This window comes from Rutilus rutilus (assembly GCF_951802725.1).
Source record: "Rutilus rutilus genome assembly, chromosome: 7".
Taxonomy (NCBI): domain Eukaryota; kingdom Metazoa; phylum Chordata; class Actinopteri; order Cypriniformes; family Leuciscidae; genus Rutilus; species Rutilus rutilus.
This window is the reverse complement of record NC_140221.1, coordinates 10,926,664-10,945,504: the sequence shown is the minus strand read 5'-3', so window position 1 is coordinate 10,945,504 and position 18,841 is coordinate 10,926,664. Positions and strand designations below refer to the sequence as shown.

Sequence of the window (18,841 nt, the reverse complement as noted above, 5' to 3'; positions counted from 1 at the left end):
GGTGATAGTGTGGATCGGCTCAAGAACACTATAGTGAATGAACGTTACGTATAATGAACGTGCGAGTTGACGCCTATCTAACCGCAATCTAACCCCGCCTAAGAGTCTCACAAAGAGTCGAACAATATCGGTCTCTATAGGTGCGTAGGGGAAAAATCAACCACACTCTGCTCCCAGGAGTTCTGGAAATGGTTCGCCAGCGTCTCGCTCCCTCTTCAGGGAACTAGGGTTACATACGTAACCGAGACGATTTCTATTGTTACCTTTGTTCCCTGAAGGAGGGAACGAGACGTGATGTCGATGACTGACACTAGGGGGTAGCACTTGGGAGCCCCAAACACCTCTGATACTTTGAGAAAAGGCTGATGAGAATTGGCGAGAGGAATTTGCATACTACTCCCCCGGACATAAGGACGTGCATCACTCATTCAGGTTTGTGCTGAGGGGCCAAGACAGTGTCCCAGCTATTTCAGCATGCACTTCAGAGTTTTGGCAGTAGGGACACCATGTCTCGTTCCCTCCATCAGGGAACAAAGGTCAGAATAGTAACCAAGACTTTCCCAATCTGTCGGTCACTTAGATGTAATGTTGATGACTGACACTAGGAGTCCCCCAGGGAAAACGCCACAACAGCTGAACCATGTTACAAGGTTTTGGTGGTGCATATGTCGGCAAGCCCCGCATGCTGGGTAACAAGGGCTCTCACAACATCGTAACCTACTCAACGCCCCACAGAGCAGAGAGTCTCGGGCGAGTAAGCGGGTGCATATCAGCGTGAGATAGATCTGGAAGCACTAGCCAATTGTGTAACAGAGAGACTGTGGCTGTGTAGCTCGACCAAATGAAGGAGGTATGTGATTGTAACAAAATCCCTATCGAAAATGTCCCTACTAAGCGCACACTTATCAAGATGGTTACATTGATGGTTATATTGAGTCGATTGATGCTGTAATTGAAAGCGAGGACGATTTGTATTCAAAGTTTTTGTTCATGGAGGCGCAGGGAGAGAGAGAGGATGAGGAAAATGGTGGCAGCAATAAAAACGAGACAGACATCTCACATGTTGAAAAGGATGTAGTGAATGAGGCAGATTCACAGATTGGAAATATGCAGATGAGAGATAAAATGGAAAAAAAATGAAAGGGAACTTTTCTATAAAAAATGTTATCGAAAAATAACAATAATTTATTGGCCTGGTCCCTGAAGTCACTGTGAGGAGGGATTTCAAAGTCTGTGGTCATATTGGAGAGAGTGGGCAAACCGATAAAGGATAAAGGACAAAGGTGGTGAATATTTCAGTACAGAGCATATTCAGAAGAAGTTTCTACATTCTGTTGGCACAGGTTTGATCAGTGATTATATTAAATTTCATCTGAGGCTGTCCCTGAACGCTTCAAAGATCTCAGATGAAATGTTGATAAACAAAAAATGCAGAAATGCAGGGAGACACCAGCAGCAGAGGGGCGGAGAGAATCTATGAGATGGTTAAACTCCGGAGAGGGTCAGAAAATGTCAAAACAACCCTACTGAGCTTACGGCCAATGGAAGATTCAGCTACAGAAAGGAATGCAGAACTTGTCAGGAGAAAGGTGTACAAGATTGGAAAAACTCATTGGTCCTAGATGTATAGTTGACTGCTTCAACTTCAGATGTAAGGTGTGCCTGTGCAGGCGCTCAGGGACACAGTCCCAGCTCATCATCAGTGAGGAATGGAAGAATATTTGCTTTCCCCACATTGTGACAAGCAGCCAGAGTGAGCTGCTGGACGAAGGGGAAACCCTCTTTGGCCAAGTGGGAAACCAAACCGATATACCCTTCTCTGAATGGGTAGAGTTGAAATTCCAATTAGGGTTGAAATGAGGGGCCCAGGCAAAACTCCTGGTGCCTGTGCTTCTCTCAAGTGAGCAAGGCGTAGAGCAGCCTCCAATCATAGGCTATAATGTTTTTCAGCAGCTGGTGACAAAGGGAATGGAGCAGCCTCCTGATATCATTCCAGAAGTGGTAAAGGAAGCTTTCTCATGTGATTGCAAAAAAGCAGTTGTATTGATTAGAATGATGCAGAACGGGGACCAAGTTGAAAAAGGAGTAGTGAAAGTTGGATGGATCACTACAGTAGTTGCCGAAGGACAGACAAAAACTGTGAAATGTAGTGTGAGGGCTGGTCCTCTTGTTTTAAAGGAGGACGTTCTGTTTGAACCAGAAGCTATTCCACAGTGGCCGGAGGGACTTGATGTCACTAAAATGGTAATCAGTCTTCAGAAGGTAAAATAGACAAAAGTTCAAATCCCAGTTACCAAAATCAGCAATGAGGACATTATGCTTGCTCCCCATACTATACTAGGATGAGTACAGCAATTCAGGTCCATTTATCCAGCAGACACGAAACCTGCTACTTTGAAGTCAGACAGGAATAACAGTGGTGATGGTGTGGTGGCTGGAGTAGTGGTCACTGAAAGTAAGGATATGACCTGTAGGGATGTGAAAAGTCTGAAAGAGGTCTGTGGGACCCACACTGTGGGACCCACCAGTATCAATCGATCATCTCACCCTGGAGAAACAGAGAAAAGTTAAGAAGCTGCTGGGGGAGGAGTGTGCAGCATTCTCGAATGATGAGAACGATGCGGGGTGCATCCCGTCATTCCAAAGACACCAGTTAAGCGTACTTATGTCTCCATATCAAAACCACTACACAAAGAGGTGAAAGAATATGTGGAAGAATATGTGAAAGACCTTTTGAATAAAGGATGGATTCAGAAGTCTTGCTCTTCTTATGCATCTCTGATCGTCTGTGTACGGAAGAAAGATGGTAGCTTAAGCCTCTGTATAGAGTCCCGTGAGCTCAAGTGCAAATCTATCCAAGACAGTCACCCTATCCCATGGGTACAGGACATGCTAAACAGTTTAAGTGGAAGTGCATGGTTCTCGCTCCTGGATCAGGGGAAGACGTATCATCAAGGGTTCGTGGAGGAGGGCTGCTGCCTCTTTAGACCTAGGCAACACCGTAGGCCTATATGCTTATTATAATTAATTTCATGAAAACACACAAACATTTTCAATAATTAGGCAGACTATGAGGCAAACTGAAATGATTAAATCGAGACGTGGTGGAATTAGGGAAAGTGCGACTCATAGACTAGTGTCGCACACAAACTAGCTGTTGTCAGCCTATTCCTGCTTTTTGTTTTTGTTGCAGTCACTGTTGAAAATCCCAACTCGCAAAGATAGGTAGTGCTAAATGGCAAGATAAACTTCGTTGCACGATCTGAGAGTCTGAAACAAGGATTGGTGGGACGTTGTCCTGCTCCACTTCACAGACGCGGAGTGAAAAGAGAATTTTAGGATGACGGGACACTAATTTAAAATGACACTTTATTCAACAGGAAGAACAGCTTGTTCAGCATGTCATACATCATTACGCTATTTCAACACCATTGCACACGCACAGTCCTTCAGTTTCGGTTTTCAATCCGATCAAGTGTTTACATGTCCTCTCGATCGGATTAGTTAAGGAATAAACCACCCCTTTCAATCCGATTGAAATTTAATTTGGATCGAGCTAAATTTTAGGTGTTTACATGAAGGCTTTTCAGCCTGATTGAGCCGTCAATACGATTATTAACGAAATTATTTGGTCTGTTGCAATGAGCCTTTTGTGAAGCTCACTTATCGGCTGTGCCGGTGTAACATCGAGAACACAGAGAAAGTCTCGCGACCCCCTATAGAATGATCTGGGACCTACAAGTGGGTCGCGACCCACTGGTTGAGAAACACTGGTTTAGACTAAAAAAGTACATTTCTCAAAATATTTTATGTTCCACAAAAGAAAGCCAGTCAATATGAGGGTGAGCAAATACTTTAACCTTTTTTTGTTCTCCTCGTGTACCTTGACTAACACTGGAGATCATGTTACATGCTGTACAAGGAACTAGTAGCATTACACCTCATGCTCAAAATGCCAATTATCAAAATTTGTTGGCTGACTGGTTTTAGAGAGATTTTAGGCACTTTTCAGATGGCCAGATTAGGAGCCAAGCTAAACCAACTATGATCAGGTCAAACCAACTAAGACCAGCAACCCTGCTTAGACTGTTTTGAGAGCAGTTTTTGGTTGGTTGGTTGGTTGTTGTTGTTTTTTTGTGTGTTTTTTATATTTTTTTATTTTTGATGACCTGAAATGGCGCAAAATTTACATTTTAAGAAGAAGATGACTATGCTAATACTAGTTTTATAACATTTGAAAGGTAAAGTGAGAGAAAATGCTAGTAGAGCATTGTGAATGTGAATATACAATATGTCCTCATTCAAGCGTTTTGCAAATGTAAATATACAATAAGTTCTTATTTAAGCGCTTCACACAATGAGCTTAAACCAATGTGCAAATGTCACCCAGATCATCAGCTTGCACATCCAAGATTTTTTTTTTAAAAGGCTGAACCCACCTGGCCCCCATATGGTTCCAACTTGGGACCTGTCCAGGCGGTAAAGCGAGTTGGACATCTGCAGGCACTTTTCGTTAGTGCATCCTGCCTTCTGTTTGGACCGAGTGACTGTAAGGTCATCCTTAAAGGAACACTCCACCGTTTTTTGAAATAGGGCTTATTCACCTTCTTTCCTACAGTTAGATAGGTGGGCAAATGCATTTTTGTCTCAGTGCATGCATTGTTTTAGTTTGACAGGGTCGGCGCTAGCTTAGCTTAGCATAATGAATGGAATCCTTTGTTGCCAGCTAGCATGTCCTGAGTAAAAGTGATATAAAAAATAAAATAAAAAACACCTAATTACTTCTTGTGGCCTGCGTATTCACAACAAGTACAAATAGTTAACACTAGGTGATTTCCTAGGCAGATATTGACTTATATATTAAGGACTATATTAGTGGGAAGCACAGGCGAAGCACTGCTACTTGGGCGTGATATCTCTGAGCCCAAGTAGCAGTGCTTCGCCTGTGCTTCCCACTAATATAGTCCCATGTCAATATCTGCATAGGAAATCACCTAGTGTTAATCTGCATCGCTATTTGTACTCGTTGTGAATACGCAGGCCACAAGAAGTAATTAGTTTTTTTTTTTTTTTTTTTAGATCACTTTTACTCAGGACATGCTAGCTGGCAACAAAGGATTCCATTCATTATGCTAAGCTAAGCTAGCGCCGACCCTGTCAGACTAAAACAATGCATGCACTGAGACAAAAATGCATTTGCCCACCTATCTAACTGTAGGAAAGTGTTCCTAACGGTGGAGTGTTCCTTTAAAGGGGGGCACGACCAAAAAAGTTTGAGGACCACTGCTTCTGTTGCTCTCCTCATTTGTAAGTTGCTTTGGATAAAAACGTCTGCTAAATTATTCAATGTAAATGTAATGTAAATGCACTGAGGTTATATTAGTAACACAAACGTTACTGTCCACAACCAATGAGGGGGAATCCATACTGTAGTTGGCCATCCAATAGGAAAACGTTTATTTCCTATATGAAGTGAAACTATGTTTGGAAAGATAAATAAATCCAGAACTTGATTTCATATTTATTTATTTATTTTGAATAAAAGAAGTTTGTTAATATAGCAAAGAATTCCATGCTACGTGTCACATATGTGGAATATTCCACTACATTACATCACCCAAATGAAAATATGAGAAACAAAATCACGTCATGATAGAAACAGGCTGGCTCATCTATGATGCTACGAGAGTGAGCCAATAACCTGTGCTGTTTGCCACAAATATGCAGAGAAAAACTTTATTGTCATAAAGACAAAAAAATATTTTAATTTAAAAAAAAAAAAAATGCTAAATACAATTTCATGGCTAGTAAGAAATATGTGTGGCTGTTAAAGTGTTGTCTTGAAAGTTTTGTCAAAAGGGGTGCCTTCCTTGTCTAACTCCTGCACTACATGTTCTTCAGATCATCATAATTTCAGATCATCATGGTATTTAAGCAGCAGAAGATGGTTTTGTAAAGAACTAGAAAATAATAATCATCTTTGTGAAATGTAAACTTCTGTTGTGGGAACAGGCTGTATACTTAAGAGTTTAAGGTGTCTTGTGTTACAGCTCATTTATGCAACCTTTTGGGATGGAATGAGGAAGTATGGACAAAAACATGCTATTATAGGCTTAGTTCGTCATCCATAACTCCATCAAAGTCAGCCAGTCTAGTCTAGTCGACTAGTCCAGAACTTATTAAACTGTTAAACTTATGTTTAAGTACAAAATATGTACTTGATTCAGTCCAATGTCTCCTGAAATTTCCATCAGAAGCCTTAAGATATTGAAATAATCTGAGCAGAGAACAGCCATGTCTCATTCCAGCAAACCTGTTCTGTAACCTGTTTTTTAACACTGTGCAGTAAAATCATCAGGAGCATTTATTAACTTCTTGAACTGACAGATAAGTGTGGAATAAAGGTAAAGAGTTTGACTTCCACTTTCCACACCAGATATGTTTTCATGCTTTTTGTGAAATGATCGAAGTGTGGTTCTGCTAATGTTCTTTCAAATAAATGCCGCTTGGTTTGATATTTTGTTTAATGCAATGACATTCAAGCAATTTTAAGTGGCTTAAGTGTCTATGGGGTTTTATACTTTTTGATACATTTTAGCAAACATTATACAGTTCTCTCTAAAATAGCAGCCTTTTATTGCAAAAAATGTTTTAAAGCAGAAAATTGTCCAGTGATAAAACCCAAATTCAGCATTGTTCATACTACGCAAACCACACAATTGTCAGCTTCACTCCAAAAAAAAAAGTTTCAGAGGATCACAACAGCAATTTGGTCCTTTACTCATGGCTGAACACAAAACATTCATTTGTTTGACAAGCATCTAATCACATGATACTCTGTACAAATCCGCATCATCTTTAAAACAACTGCACATATTGACCAAATCTTAATTACACCACACTAACCACACTGTAAAGTCAATACAATACCAGTAAGAGCATCATTGGCTCACTGAGAACACTTGTTGGGTAATTTATCACACACACACAAAAAATTCAAAATGTATGCAAGTGCTACAGAAAATATGAATGGCACATTTGTAATTTAAGATAAGGATGATTGCACAGGAATCGTCTCTCTTAGCACATCGTTCAAGCTTTGTTACGGAACACTGATGAACTTAATGGATGAGATCATGAACAGTATGTCATCATCTTTTCTGAAAAGCGCAATGAGAAAATACAAAGAACTGGTATGGTATAAAAATAAATGATACTGGCAAGTCCAACTTATTGCCTGTGGTATGATTATTAGTTTGGCAATACATAAAACTACCACATTAGAGGAACTTTGGCACTTTTAATGTAAATGTTAATGTAATCAAGCTGTTGTCTATTCTTTAACAATGCATGTGCTGTGAAAGGTAGAACAGACCCTTATCTACTAAGCTTGCTCTAACTCTTAAAAAGAAACTACGGTGTCACAAAACCAAATAAGTACTTTTCATTGCCTTCTAATGACCACTTGCCCCACATAATACTTAATATGTCCAAGACGGAGAAATCTTATCACGTTTATAGCAAATTGCTCAACGGGTACAATTTAACCAAAAAGAACCTGCTACAGAATAAACCTTAAACAAGAGGAAATCATTTCATCTGTAATAAAAAGTTCAATAACATAAAATTTTTCATTAAAATGGAATAATAACATTCAAGTTGAATCCTGTGACGTAGCTGCGAGGTGCAAATAAATAATGACAAAGTCGTGAGCAGCTTGTTTTACAGTTCTTAGATAGAAATAACTTGTATGTCCAAATTCATGGAGCAGAAACGGGGACAACCGACTGCTCATACAATTAAAGCAGACTTAATTGGCTCACAGCAGGGTCTAGCGGCAGACTGATGAGTCCTTTGACCAGGCCAGAAAAATGACAGAACCGTAACTGGCCGTTGTTCAGACTAGATTGTATTCCTTCAGTGTGAGCTGCAAGATGGTGTCCTTGACAGCAGCAAACACGAATCTGATGTTTTCTGTGTCAGTGGCGCAGGTGAAATGAGAATAAATGATTTTTTCGCAGTCTGGATTCAGGTCGACAAACATCTTCAGGATGAATTCCCGTGCGGCTTGAGCATCTCTCTGGGCTCCTTGCAGAGGAAAACAGATCTTGGTTAACTTGGTCATACTGAAAATCATCTGAGATTTTACTTAAAATAACCTCTAACTTGGACTACGTTCACACTGTCAGTCCTAATCTGATAATTTGTGTATCCGATTGGATTCGGATTGGGTATCGTAGTGATGGGCGCTTTCGAAACACTGCTTCATGAAGCTTTGAAGCCTTTACGAATCTTTTGCTTCAGAGCGTGTAAAGTGCCAAAGTCATGTGATTTCAGTAAACGAGGCTTCGTTACGTCATAACTGTTTCAAACCGGTTTGAAATTTCAATGGTTAACCAGTGGATTCTAACCGATCTCTGATACATTTTATACATGTGTAGACATTTTAATGAGACAGTGTCTTATTGGCCTGTTTAGCTGAGCCATCCATGGAACAAACAAAAAAAAGCCCTAAAAATTTATAAAACAACATATTATACAGACACTTGATATTTAATCTTAAATGATTAGTTAATTCCATTTGATAGATTTCACTTTCAATAAAACATTAATCAGTTATGATTAATGTTTGGCCTGAGTTTTTGTTGTATTTACATTTTTGACCAGCAGGCGTCACCAGTGAATCATTTTGATCAGCACTTGATTCAATTGATTCGCAGCTTTGAAAGGCTTTGTTTCTCCCATCACTAGTGTATCGTAACTGTTCAGGGCTGCCTTTCCCAAAAGCATCATAAGCCTAAGTTGTTCATAGAGACCATTGGTGGCAACTGTTCTACGATTAACTTAGGCTTATGATGCTTTTGGGAAATGCAGCCCTGATCTGATTTGTGTGTCCCATTGCTCTCTCTCTCTTCCATGGCAATGACGTTGTGCTGGTAGGACTATGCCAAAAACATCTGCAAAGTTGTATTAGAATATGACAATGTGTGGCTGCAGTGCTGGACTACTAATGAAGCAGCGACAGAAATGGAAGTGGCTTTATTCCATGCTGTCATCTCTGCCGCACAGTTAAAGAAGTGAAGACATCCCATTACTGGACCACAGAGATGCCTCCATTATATTATAGTTCATATAGGATCATAAACTTACAACAGTAAATAAACTGATTAGTTAGTTTCTAAGAAAATAGATTAAACAAAACAACAAAGTATTTTTAGACTTACCATCATATTCAGGAAAGTAATCTACAAGATGTGAAAACATTATTTTCTCTTCCAAAATGTCTTTCTTGTTCAGAAAGAGAATAACTGATGAATTCTGGAACCAGGGGTATGTTATTATCGTCCTAAACAATGCTTTGCTTTCCTCCATTCGATTCTGTGGGGAGAAATAACATAACAGGGCCATTTCAGTGGTTATTTTAGTCCTACTTTAGTCCAGCAATCAACACTAACATTCAGTTCACTGCTCCTGACAATTTCAGGAAAAAAGAAATCAAAGTACTTTCATTCAAGCATTGCTAAAGTTTGCCAGCTTGCCATTTAAAGTAAAAAAAAAAAAAAAAAAACTAGTTCAGTCTCTACTGGTCACATGATCACATCATTCAACCAGAGCACGGAGAAAGCCAAAGTCAGTTTTTATACGGTCAGTATAGGTACAAATTTGATTAAAACGTTTTTTTTTTTTAAATGTAGTGGTGTAATTATGTAAAAAGTTCATCATCACACATCAACAAATGTCCTCCTGCACGTTGGTAACTGCAATAACTTTTGAGAGTATTGATTTCACAGATTGAATTCAGAACAGTAAGTAATATTTCAAACCAGCTTTACTACTTTTTATTCTTTAAGAAATAAGAATAAGAATAATCTTGCAAAATATAATTTTATATCCATATCTATATTCTAGGGGCTTTATATTTTTATTCAAAAAATTCACAAACTTGTTAACTACATCATGACCTATATGATATATTCCAACGGTCAAATATGTGGAAGTGAATGTGTTTTGTCATTTAAACATCTTTATAATGATCATGCTAGTTGAACTATAACACGCGATGGCCACCATGTTAGTTTGCACCACAATTCAGAGAATCGGATTTAGCCTACATCATGTAAATTCATCCATTTCGGGATCTCCCGAAATGCACCAAAAGTGGATGGTGAACTGGGAGAAGAATAGAGTTAACTTTATAGTTTCCTACACAATTTCCTACACTATCTGAAATGAATAAAACACATCAAATTATAATTGAAAGGATTATTATGACAGCTTCCATAGACATTAGTGCAGATTAACTGAAACTGAGAGGGCACACATCAGATATGAGGGGACAATGCCCCCTTTTGCCCCATCGTGGTGCCGGCCCTGTCCTTGACCCCCACAAAAAGCATTTTTAGTGCGATTTACACTAACTTGGCAAGGCAAAATTACAATAGTGTAGGGGTAAGGTGCGTGGCAGAGGGTTTTGATGCAAATTGACCAGAGGTTCGAATCCACCTTTTGCCGAATTCGCTTTACTCCCTTTTCCCCATCACATTTCATATCAGAAAGGCATTTATTTTCAATAAAAATTTAAAAAAATTAAAAAAGTGTAAATAAAGTGTCTAACGTATGTTTAATAAGTGTTTATCGGTTAGGGTTAGCTTTATTGTCCCAATAAGGCGGCATCCATTTCATAATTTTAATAAATATAATTATTAAAACTATGTTATTATTGCATACTGTTTAATGTACAACAACACTGAGGTGCAAATAGTATCTTCCACTATTTATAATTATAAATATCATCTAACTACTATTTACACTTATTGCAACGAAAACACTGCTATTTTTACAGTGTAAATAAAATCTATCACTATTTTCACTTAGTGTAAATAGCAGATTACTAAGAAATGCTGTTATTTTCACTTAGTGTAAATAGAATCTATTGCTATTTAAACAAAGTGAAAATAACAGCATTTCTTAGTAATTGCTATTTACACTAAGTGAAAATAGCAATAGATTCTATTTACACTGTGTAAACAGCAGCTATCGCTATTTGTACTTATTTTCTTTGCGATAGCTGCTATTTACACTATGCTGTTTTAACTTAGTGTAGTATTTACACAGTGTAAATAGCATCTATTGCCACTGCCAAAAAAAAAAGACATCTATGAATGTATAAAAACAATGTAGTGATTTGTTTAATATAAAAGTTAAAGATGCAAAAAAGATGACATTAGATTATGTCACTGAACCTTATATGATCAATTAAACATCTGTGCTAAAAAAAATAAATAAATAAATAAATCCATCACACAAACTAGTGTGTTCTGCCAGCATTTAAAGTGGCGACTAACAGCTTTGACTCCCTCTGCTGGTGCTTCATTTACCTCATTGTCAGACTCTACCAGAACTTGGTCATATTCACTGAGTGCTACCAGGAACATGATGGAGGTGACGTTTTCAAAGCAGTGGATCCACTTCCGTCTTTCTGACCGCTGTCCCCCTACATCCACCATCCTGATGAGAAGGAGGGGTCATGAGGTTAAAAGATCCCACGCTTTGGGAGCAGTTTGGGAACATGCATGCATCTGAGCACTGGGCTGTATTTTTATATCAGTGTAGTACTAGATGAACACCTGACTAGAAGAGTAACTGTAAAGAGAAGACTTACCTGAATATGACACTGTGTAGATCGAAGGGGTATTCAATGATGCCTGTTGTGGGCACTCTCACCCTGAGCACATCTTGCTGGGTGGGAACGTAAGAAGGGTTGGCGATGCGATCTAGTGAAGTTAGGTAACTGTAGACAAACAGCGAACATTTTACAGTTCTGACTGAGCCATCTCTATGTTTTCTACTGCAATATAAGAATATGTCCAAGTTGCATTTTACCTCAAGCAACAAAAACAAAAAGTATTATATGTAATTTATCCTGGATCAAGGAAGCATATCTTGTTGCCATTTTTTTGCACTGTGAAAATATTTAAGCTAATTAAGCACATTCCCCATTCTCAGTGTATTTTAATTTTTTCCCATTTATTTTTAAGAACATTTAAAAAAATGAAATTTGAAAATTATACATTTATTTAAAAATATATATTTTCTTTTTTCACTACAGTGATAAAACAGATTTTTTAAAACAACTGTTGTGTATAGATTGGAATATAAAACGTGCAGAACAATTTAGATAGTATAGCTGTCAGAATGACATGTTGGTTTAGCATATTAGTTACATCTTCTGCAAAAACTCACTTTACTCACTGTTTTTCAGACTACAGCTCAGATGATAAATATTTCTCAGAGAGATTTCAGAGATTCCCCCTGTAGCCAATCATTTTATCCCTTAAAACTTTTAAACGTTTTTTCCTAGAAAAATTTCAAAATGCCTTAAAATAGTTTGAATGTAACTCTACACCCTTGTCTCATTTAGTATACGCAGTTCTATAAATCTATGCAAACTAGCCCAACCTCCACTCACTCGCACCAGCTCAGAGATCCACACGTAGACTTTATTATTTACTAGGTAGTTTGTGGCAGAAACACCAGCGATTACAAACCGCGTTTTTGAGACCGTCTTTGGTTCTCTGCAGTTTTAAGAAGAAAATACTCAGCAATGGTGCTGACTTAATTTGTACATGGTTTTTCTTAAAGCATATTAAAAACATCACAAAGACATATAAACAACATTAAAAGCTTGATTTTCACCACAGGGGGACTTTAAGTATCAATTTGGTAACAAATTTTGACAGTAACAGTAAATAGCTCAGATCATTCGGTCTTGGGAGAATTTTGATGAGAAATGTTTGGATGAGAACTTTGAGTGCAGACTTTGGTGCCCTTTTCCTAACAAGGATACTCAGAGAAGCAGAAGACTTCATTTAAAGCCCCATGTGTTCCCCATTTAATCTCATTGGCGTGTAGGAGAAACAACTGAGACAATAGAGAGGTCTCATTGTGATTCCTCTTTCCTATGGAAGATAAAAAGCACTCACTATTTTGTGGAATCCGAGAGCTGGTATTCTCTCCTCCGGTCATAGCACTCCTGAATTCCTGGGTCATTCCATAAACTCTTGATGGCATCTACATAGGGGTTGACCAACATGAAGACCTTCTCTACATCTACTTCTCTGACAATGTTTGCATTGGCCTGTGAAGAAAGCATTTAAAAACAAAGCAGTGCATTTAAAACAGTGATAAGAAGCTGATGCTTCAGCCAATGGGACACAATCAACACTAAACGTCATGTCCTAGCCCACTTATACGTAACCTGGTTACAACTTTATTGACCCGTTTTACTTGAGACTCAAATTTGTTAAAGTACTATTTGTCTAAAGTTCTCACTTCACCTGACCCAATAAGATGGAACTTGATTGAGGCTGTGTTCCATAATATTTCAGCTACGCACAATGGAAAATGGGTTTGCCTTTGGGGGTATCTACAAATGGAAAAAAGCAAGACGGCACATTTCTGCAAGGCAGTAAAATGGTATAATTAATTTCATAGCTTGGAGGGGTAATTGTGTTAAGCCTGGGCAACATGATTAGCCAAAGTGATTGCATCTCTCTCAGGGTATTTGACTCAGTGTTTGACCTACTTCATGGCAAAGTTATTTGAGTGGCACCTAATCAATTTGAACTTCAGTGTGTAGTTTTATACACATAAATGCATTTGGAGCAGTGGCAAGCAGCACAATTAATCTGACACATTAAGCCATGACTCTCATGCAGGCAAAGCAATTTGAGTCCAACTCACAACATTTTCCCCAATTCACTGCAATATTTTCATATCCAGGGCTTGACATTAACTTTTTTGCTCACCAGTCACTGTGGCTAGTGGTTTTCCATAGTTACTAGTAGCCACTCAGCATTTTCACAGGCCACAATTTTGACATTGATACCATAGGGAAAAACTGCCATATAGATATTTTTCATATTATCTCATAATTTGGCGGCCGATATATTAGGCTGCTGTCACTTTAAGACCTGACTCACAGACCCATTATACTGTTTTATATAGCCAATATACTTGTCTTGTGTGCGCAAACTTTGGGTGTGAGCACAAAAGGGAATGAGTAAAATTATGCTCAATACGAGCAATCCTATGGTGAAATTCAAGCCTTGTAACACCAACAATATTCATCCGGAGCAAATGAAATGCGTGACTAAAGGGTTTGTGTGTAATTCGCTGTTGGAGAGATGATATCTATCCTGCGGAAGAGTTTCAGATATTTCAGTATCGATATGTCTCAAAAAAAAAATCGATATTTTTGACAACACTAGATTGCACTTGCCAAAGATGCCTTTTTTTAAAGTTTATATTATATAAAATTCAATCCGCCAAAGTGGCTAGTAGGAGTGACGGTTTACACGCCACAGCTGAAATACACACTCATTTGGCGGGTTGGCAGGTGTTAATGTCAAGCCCTGGTCTTATCTATAGAAGATGCAAAAAAATGCCTATCTGTAACATTCACAGCACTATATAATGTACATTCCTTCACTATGAAAACCTTGGCTCACCCTTTAAAAGTTTGACCTGTGACCATGTCAAAGTAATGAATGCATAACAAATCCACAGACACATCACAAAAGAAAGAGTGAATGGGTACGACAAATTATTGTACCTTATTATGTTCATATTTGTAAAGGATCTGGAGAGTTTCCATTGCACGTATCATGGACTGCAAAGATGTGAAGATGTTTTGGTAGACCAGCTTGGTAAAGCTTCTCCTGTCCTCTTCTGAATAGCCTGAGCCATGAATGATTCTCATCTGTTTAATAAAGGTGCTTTTCCCACTCTCTCCAGTTCCTGAAAGTTGTAACATGTGAAAAGTAAAGTGTTAGCAGTGGAAAAATCCAGTAAATTCAACAAACTGGTTTGTTTGAATGGTTCTTTCCCATAAATGAAAGTAATACACAGATTTTCTTGAATCATCACTCCAAATATGTTCTGATGAAGTCTATGTCAAGTCATGTAAAGTCACCTTCAGTTATATCAGAGCCTTTTACAATACAGATTGTTTCAAAGCAGCTTTACAATGATAACAGGAAATTAATGCCACAAAGGTTGTTTTGGCTATACAGCAGCTCTAGAAGAAAGTCATCTAGCTTAAGTAAGTTTTTAATTGATTCATTTCCGTTGTAAAAATCATTAGTTATTAACTTAGGGGCCATTTACACAACACCGTTTTCAACTGAAACCAGAAAACTTAATGCGTTCTGGCTGTTCATTTACAAGACAACGGCGTTTTGGTGGCCTGGGAAGGCAAACTTTGAAGTAGGTTTCAAAGTGCAAGTTTTTGAAACGGATTTTAAAAGCGGTACTGTTAACTTTAGGGGCTTTTGCACTGGATAGTTCTAGGAACTAACCACCAGGATGGTTCCTCTAGGAACGTTTTCTGGTTGCATTCACGTGACCTTTATTTTGACGGCGCTGTGAAACGCCAGAGCCTGAGCAAACAAACAATTCTCGCATTCTCCGTGTTCATTAGTTTACGATCTAACAGTCCTGTCTAATATGTTATTAGATAGAACTAGTAGACAGTAATGAAAAGTTATTAGCTTATGCCATGTGGTTGATGTCCAGAGATGCTATGGCAGAAATACATAATCATGTTTCGCCTGGTCCCCTCAAAGTTGCGTTGGATTTTCTCCTCCGCGTAAAGGTTAAGAGGCCCATCTATCACCGTTTTCCATGTTCGTAGAGTTAGTTTGTGGAGTAAATATATAGGCTATAATCTGTGTGTTTACACAGCCTTTTTAAAAATGGCGGGTTCTGGTGTACTTCGCCAATCAGTGTACACTAAAGTCAAGTAGGTCACTACGCTACACTAAAGTCAACTAAATTAGTTTCTCCAAAATAGTTCCTAGTTCCTGCAGTGTGAACGTGCCAAAATCCGGGTACTTCCACCAATAGTTCTAGGAACTATGAAAATGTTTGGTGCGAGCCTTTGTGTAAACTTCAAAAACGTGAATCTGTGAAAACGGTGACGGCGCATAGTATATTGGCATGTGCGTTTGAATGCGTATGTGCATAATTTTGTGTTTGTATAGTTAAATAATCAGTTACATCATTAAGTAATCAATTAAGGTATGTAAATGAGCCTGTTTTCAATTAGGTTTAAGAATGTAGCTATGTTTTGGAACATGGTAGCTTGTTTCTAGCTGCATGACCATCAATCATGTTCCCAAAACCAGCTTGACCACTTAAGGATAGTTCACACAAAATTTTTTATGTTGTCATTACTCAATTACTCACCCTCCAAAAGCTTATCCAAACCTGTAACAAAAATATTATGGAATTCAATGGGTGCCGCCAACTCTCTGGTTACCAACATTCTTTAATATATCTTCTTTCGTGGAAGAAAGAATCATACAGGTTTGGAACAACATGAGGGTGAGTAAATGATGACAAAGATTTATATCCTTTTAAGATGATAACTGGTAGATGGTCTCTTTCCGGTCCAAGACAGCGAACTTACACCAACTAAAGACAAGCTAATGTCCAGTTTAGACAAGTAAAAAAAATAAAAGCTGTTAAATTGAATTTTCCAGCATAGAGGAACATAGGACAAAATCTCTCTCTCTCTCTCTCTCTCTATATATATATATATATATCATTGGAATTCAGGAATTAATCTTAAAGGACCTTTAAAATAATGTTCTTATAATAATGATGATAATAGGCATATTGTTATTGAATATATAGCTATTATAAATGTTTTGCGAATCGACTCGAGTGACCAAAAAAGGAATCGAAACAAAAGAACAATTAGCCTAGATGATGCATCGATTCCACATTTTGTTTACAAGCACTAAAGCACGAGTATGTTAAGAGACAATCAAATCCCACCGCACCTGCAACAGTTGTCCCACCTGTCGAGCTTATAAGATTCAAAATATAGCGGATCATTTACCTTCCTCAAAAAAAAAAAAAAACCGTGCAGTGGTCGAAGACACTGAATCAGTTACCTAAGAAACGTATTTGAATGAATGCTTTTTATTTTCAGATGTCAGTTTAAAAATAAAACTACTTGCAGTTGTTACGCCTTGACACATGCACGCAAGTTTTGGTAGAGTCGCACGAAAGCACCGGCTCGTACCCAGCAGGAGCAGTTTGAGCTCGCGCCGAGCGTCTTTCTTGTCACGGCGGAGCTGTCGCTCGATCTCATCGTTGATCCGCCGCGCTTCTTTCGCCTCCTCGCTGAGGCAGCACGCCATGATGGAGTCCAGCGTCATGATTCTTTTTACGAGCTTTTCAGCAGTTCCATTGAAAGAACATCAGTCCCAACTCAAATTGCAATCATCCAGACGAGGCAAGAGAAAGAGTCCCCCTGTAGCGCGTTAAGGAGAGAATCCAAACCACATTCAAAATGTGTCAGTGACTGAAATCCTGATGCGGTTTGAGCTGTTTTGTATCATTCACAAAAGCAACAGATCCTTTGGAATTAATAACTCCATTGCACGTTGTTTTTATATTTGGTGTTCAGTATTGAATGTCTTTCTTCAATACAGTGGTAGTTCCTCTTTAGACTGTGTTAAAGCTGTCCATGAACTTGTGGTGGGGATTATTTGCATGAATGGTGTTGCACCCGTGTAAAAGTCGATCTCCACACCGGGCGTGGTATCGCTGAATATGGCCGACAATACCCTGGAATGCCGTTTCCAAACGTTGTGAACGCTACAACACTCTCGCTCATCGGACAGGATCCGCGCGTTTGAAGCGATTGTGTATTAGTCCATTAGGTTCTTCACGCCTGTTGATTTAAATCCCAGTTTGAATAGGCTCGATTTTGACTCTCGACTCTTCCATATGCAATAGGGATGTATGATTCTCGAACGAATCATTCTTTTGAACAGACTCTTCTTAATGTTTCGAACGAACCGATTAGCACGCATTTGTGGAAAAAAGTAGACTGTAAATAACTTTGTTTAATAAACCGTACAACGGGTGATAATTTGTGTTTTTTTTTTTTTTTTTTTATGGCACAAACGGCAATATTTAGCCTACCTTAACATTTATTTTGCTACTAAAGTAACGAGTAAAATTATCAAAGGGACTTATTCTGGTTTGACTCAAATGAATCAATGTTTGAAATCGACTCAATAAAATGAACTGTCCGAACCAACCGAATCGCTAAAATGATTCGGACTTGTCTTCTAATAGCCCATGTTCATTAAGGCATCAGCATCATCCACTCCCTGTTCAGGGTTCCTACGCAGTTTGGAAAAGTATGGATGGAAAAGAATGTAATTTGATTTAAGTAATTTCCAGGTCTGGAAAAGTATGACAAAGAAAGAAAGAAAACAGAGCATGGAAAAATATTTGTTTCCAGACTCTATATAAAATTAGTAATTTCTAAAATAAAATAAATGTATTATAGCCTACAAGCAGAGTGTTTCATGGTGATTGTCAAACACGACCGAATGGTTTCAATGCACACATTTTCATTACACAAAACTGTTTGTCTTTACCATAAGCTATTCTCTTTTGAACTTCACTAAAATAATGTTTATTTGAATGCCACTTGAACCAGCAACAGATAAAGGAGCAAATGATCATCTAAATCAGACTTACTTTGCTGTTTGGTGATCGTACAACATTAAACAATGATCACAATATCAAACCGATGTGTCAGAGGTGAATATTTGCAGGTTATAAATTGTTTTAGGTTTCTTCTCATCATGTACAAGTGCATTTTATTACTTCAAGAAAACCCATAAAAAAAAAAGAAAGTATTTACAGATGACTGTACTATATCCCAGTGGGCACCTTGATATCAATTTGACGTCAAAAGTTAGTCAAGACTTGATCAAGATATTGCATATAATTTTAAGGTCAGTTTGAAAGG

General features: G+C 38.2%; 1 protein-coding gene across 1 annotated transcript; it reads right to left on the bottom strand.

Moving 5' to 3' along the window:
• Positions 1-5,596: 5,596 nt before the first annotated feature.
• gnaq (guanine nucleotide binding protein (G protein), q polypeptide) lies at positions 5,597-18,133 on the bottom strand. Its single transcript, XM_084415198.1, has 7 exons — positions 17,093-18,133; positions 14,615-14,799; positions 12,984-13,138; positions 11,663-11,791; positions 11,379-11,508; positions 9,225-9,378; positions 5,597-8,088 (listed from the first exon to the last, which is right to left on the bottom strand). The coding sequence occupies exons 1-7, from the start codon at positions 17,226-17,228 to the stop codon at positions 7,898-7,900; spliced, it is 1,080 nt and encodes a 359-aa protein (XP_084271324.1). The 5' UTR covers positions 17,229-18,133; the 3' UTR covers positions 5,597-7,897.
• Positions 18,134-18,841: the final 708 nt, after the last annotated feature.